Here is a 3339-nt window from a genome sequence, read left to right as displayed (position 1 = left end):
GGGCCGGGGGCTCGGCCCGGGCCGGCTTCGCTCCGGCGCGGCCCCGGGGCGGCCGGGCTTAAGAGCCGTCCGGCGGGCGCGGGACAATGGCCGGGAGGAGGGGGCCGGGGCCGGGGCGGGCGGCGGGAGGCGGGGAGGGGACGGGGCCGCCCGCCGCCGCTCTCCCCCGCCGGCTCCGCCCCCCCGCGTCTGGCGTAAACCCGGCGCCGGGCTAAAAGAAACGGCGAGCTACCGGCGGCCGGGGCTGGTGGCCGCCGCGCCGCGCCTCGCCCGCGGACGGCTCGCCGGTGCCGGCGGCAGCGCCCGGCCCCTCCCGTCCCGGCCCGTCCCGCCGCGCCATGTCGCTGAGCCCCAAGCACACGACGCCCTTCTCGGTCACCGACATCCTCAGCCCGATGGAGGAGAGCTACAAGAAGTTCGGCGGCATGGACGGGGCGGGCGGGCTGGGCGCGCCCCTGGGGCCCTACCGCCAGCCGCCGGTCCCCGCCGCCGCCGCCGTGCCGCAGCACGTCGTGGCGGGCCCCGCCGGGGCGGCCGCCGCCTACCACATGCCCCACGGCGTCTCCCAGTTCCCGCACGGCGCCGTCGGGGGCTACTGCAACGGCGGGCTGGGCAACATGGGCGAGCTGCCCGCCTACCCCGAGGGGATGCGGAGCGGCGCGGCGGCGGGCGGCGGCTGGTACGGGGCCGGCGGCGACCCCCGCTACTCCAGCAGTAAGTGCGGGCGAGGGGCGGCGGGCCCGGGGCGAGGGGCGGCGGGCCCGGGGCGGGCGGGGGGGAGCCGCTGCCCCCGACGGGGCGGCCGCCGGCGCTGAGCCGCCTGTCCCGCTCAGTCTCCAGGTTCATGGGCCCGTCGGCGGGGATGAACGTGGCCGGGATGGGCGGCCTGAGCGGCATCGCCGAGGGCGCCAAGGCCATCGTGCCGCTCCACGCGGCCCCGCGGAGGAAGAGGAGGGTGCTCTTCTCCCAGGCGCAGGTCTACGAGCTGGAGCGGCGCTTCAAGCAGCAGAAGTACCTGTCGGCGCCGGAGCGGGAGCACCTGGCCAGCCTGATCCACCTCACCCCCACCCAGGTGAAGATCTGGTTCCAGAACCACCGCTACAAGATGAAGCGCCAGGCCAAGGACAAGGCGGCCGCCCAGCAGCTGCACCCCGACGGCGCCGGCCTCTGCCCGCAGCACTCGCCCCGCCGCGTCGCCGTGCCCGTGCTGGTGAAGGACGGCAAGCCCTGCCCGCCGCCGGGCAGCGGCACCCCGGCCCCCGGGCCGCCCCCGCCCCCGCCCGCCCCCGCCGGGGCGCTGCCCGCCGCCGCCCCCGCCGCCCACCCGCACCCCGGCTCGCTGGGGCAGGCGGCCGACCTGGAGGAGCTCTCGCCCAGCCCGCCGGCGCTGCACGGCCAGGTGCCCCCCCTGGCCCCCATGGACTCGGCCGGCGTCGACTACAGCGGCGGCATGGTCAGCCCCAACCTGCTCTACGGCAGGACGTGGTAATCCCCGGCTGCCCCCCCGCACCGCCCCCGGGGACCGGGCCCCGACGGCCGCCCCGGCCCGGCGAGGCGGCTGCGGGGGGCCCCGACGGCCGCCGCGGGCCCCCGCCTCCTCCGCGCGTCCCCCCCCGCCGCGTCCCCCGGCCTCGCTTCGGCTTTTTTGGGTTTTTTTTTAGACTTCCCGGGGTTTTGGAAGCCGGGACCCGGCGGCAGCGGCGCGGCGGGGCGGGCGGCCGCGCACCGGGCCGCGGGCGTGCGTCTGCGGGGCTGCTCGCCCGCGTCCGTGCGTCCGTGTGTCCGTCTTCGCGGCTCCGCGTCCCCTCCGCCTTCTGCCGCCGTGCGCGGCCCCGGGCCCGCCCGGGAGAGCCGCCCCGACGGGGCGCCCGGCCGGCGGGGGGCCGGGGAGCGGCCGGGGGCTCCGCTCTCCCCCGGCCCCGCTCTCCGGCGGCCGGGGCCCGGCAGCCAAACCCGAACGCAGCCGGGAGCCCGCGCCGGTGCGCGTATACCTTACAGACCCATTGAAGGCGAACAATAAATCTTCTGAAGTGCAACTTATCTCAGCAGAATTAATCTTATAAGGGTGCCCCTGAAGTGCAATTTCATTATTATTTGATTGAAGGTAATTTGAATTGTAACTCAAGGTCGAGGAGGCGGCGAGGGGGCGAGCGGCGGGCAGCCCCTGCCTTTTGGAGGACGGGGAGCGGCTGGAGCCGGGAAATAAAGCAAAGCCGCGGCGGGCAGCGGCCGAGGGCCTTTTGGCAGAAGAGCTCTGCGGCGCCGGCGCTCAGATTTAAGGGGGAAAAACGTTTTTATCGTTATTATTAATTACGGCTTAGGAAATGAACGTACGCGCCTGGAGACGGTGCGAACGGCCGGGAAGACGGCGCTTGGCTGAGCTTCCGACGGGCTGCGGCGATCACCGAGGCCCCCAGCGGCTCCCGGCCCCCGCTTCCCGCCGGGAGAGGCGGGATCGGGCCCTGCCGGGGGAGGAACGGCGGAGAGCGCGGCGGGACGGAGCGGGGCCGCGGCGTTCCTCCCCTCGCCTCCTCCCGAGGAAGCCCAGCTCACCGGGCAGCGCTGCTCGGACCGTCCGGCGGTTTTTCTTTCCTTTTTATTTTTATTTTATTTTTATTTTTTTTTTTTACAATAAAAGGAAACGTTCTCAAGATTTGGCTGGCTTCGTTCTCGCTGTACATCTGGATGCGGTCCGGCCGCCCCTGGACAAACCCCAAACCCCCCATTTTTCCGCCTCCCTCTCGGCTGCCGGGGGAATTTCGTTGCGCTCCCCCGGCTCCGCTGTTCTCGGGGGGGGCCGCTGAACCCCAGCCCCTCCGGGGGAGCGGCCGGGGCTCTGCGCCGCGAAGGAGCGATTCTGGGGCGGAAGAAAACGGATTTGGGCCGCTGAGAGCCCAGGGGCCGGGAGGGGCACGGCGGGGACCCCCCTACCCCCCCGGCGGCCGCTGCATGGGGGCCGCTCCCTCGGGGAGCGGGCGATGCTCAGGGGCCCCCCCGGATCTCTCCCCTTCCGCGGGCGGGCTCCCACGGGGGGCGGCTTGCAGGACGGGGATGGCCTTGGGAAGGGGATGGGTCTGAGCGAGCCCCCCCTCCGAGCCTGGTAATGCAAGGTGGGAGGCTTTCCGGCTTGGAAAATATATTTATGTAGAGAGGTAGAGCAGTTTCAGGATTGCCACGGGGATCCTGAAGGGATCCTGGGGATCCCCAGGTAACCCCAGCGGCTCCGGGGTCCTGGAGAGCGCTGGGACGCAGCAGGGCCGCACGCCCGGGCAGGGGGATGCGCAGGCAGCCGAAGCAAACCGCCAGCGGAGGGGCGATGCTCCACGGTCAGGCCCTGCA

At 73.3% G+C, this 3339-nt stretch overlaps 1 protein-coding gene across 1 annotated transcript; it reads left to right on the top strand.

Annotated features, from left to right (window-relative positions):
• Nucleotides 1-338: 338 nt before the first annotated feature.
• NKX2-4 (NK2 homeobox 4) lies at nucleotides 339-1489 on the top strand (the record flags this gene model as incomplete). The annotated part of the gene is made up of 2 exons (XM_082307323.1): nucleotides 339-714; nucleotides 834-1489. The coding sequence occupies 2 exons, from the start codon at nucleotides 339-341 to the stop codon at nucleotides 1487-1489; spliced, it is 1032 nt and encodes a 343-aa protein (XP_082163449.1).
• Nucleotides 1490-3339: the final 1850 nt, after the last annotated feature.

This window comes from Platalea leucorodia (genome assembly GCF_965183815.1).
Source record: "Platalea leucorodia genome assembly, chromosome: 3".
Classification (NCBI taxonomy): domain Eukaryota; kingdom Metazoa; phylum Chordata; class Aves; order Pelecaniformes; family Threskiornithidae; genus Platalea; species Platalea leucorodia.
This window is presented reverse-complemented; position numbering and strand designations above follow the sequence as displayed.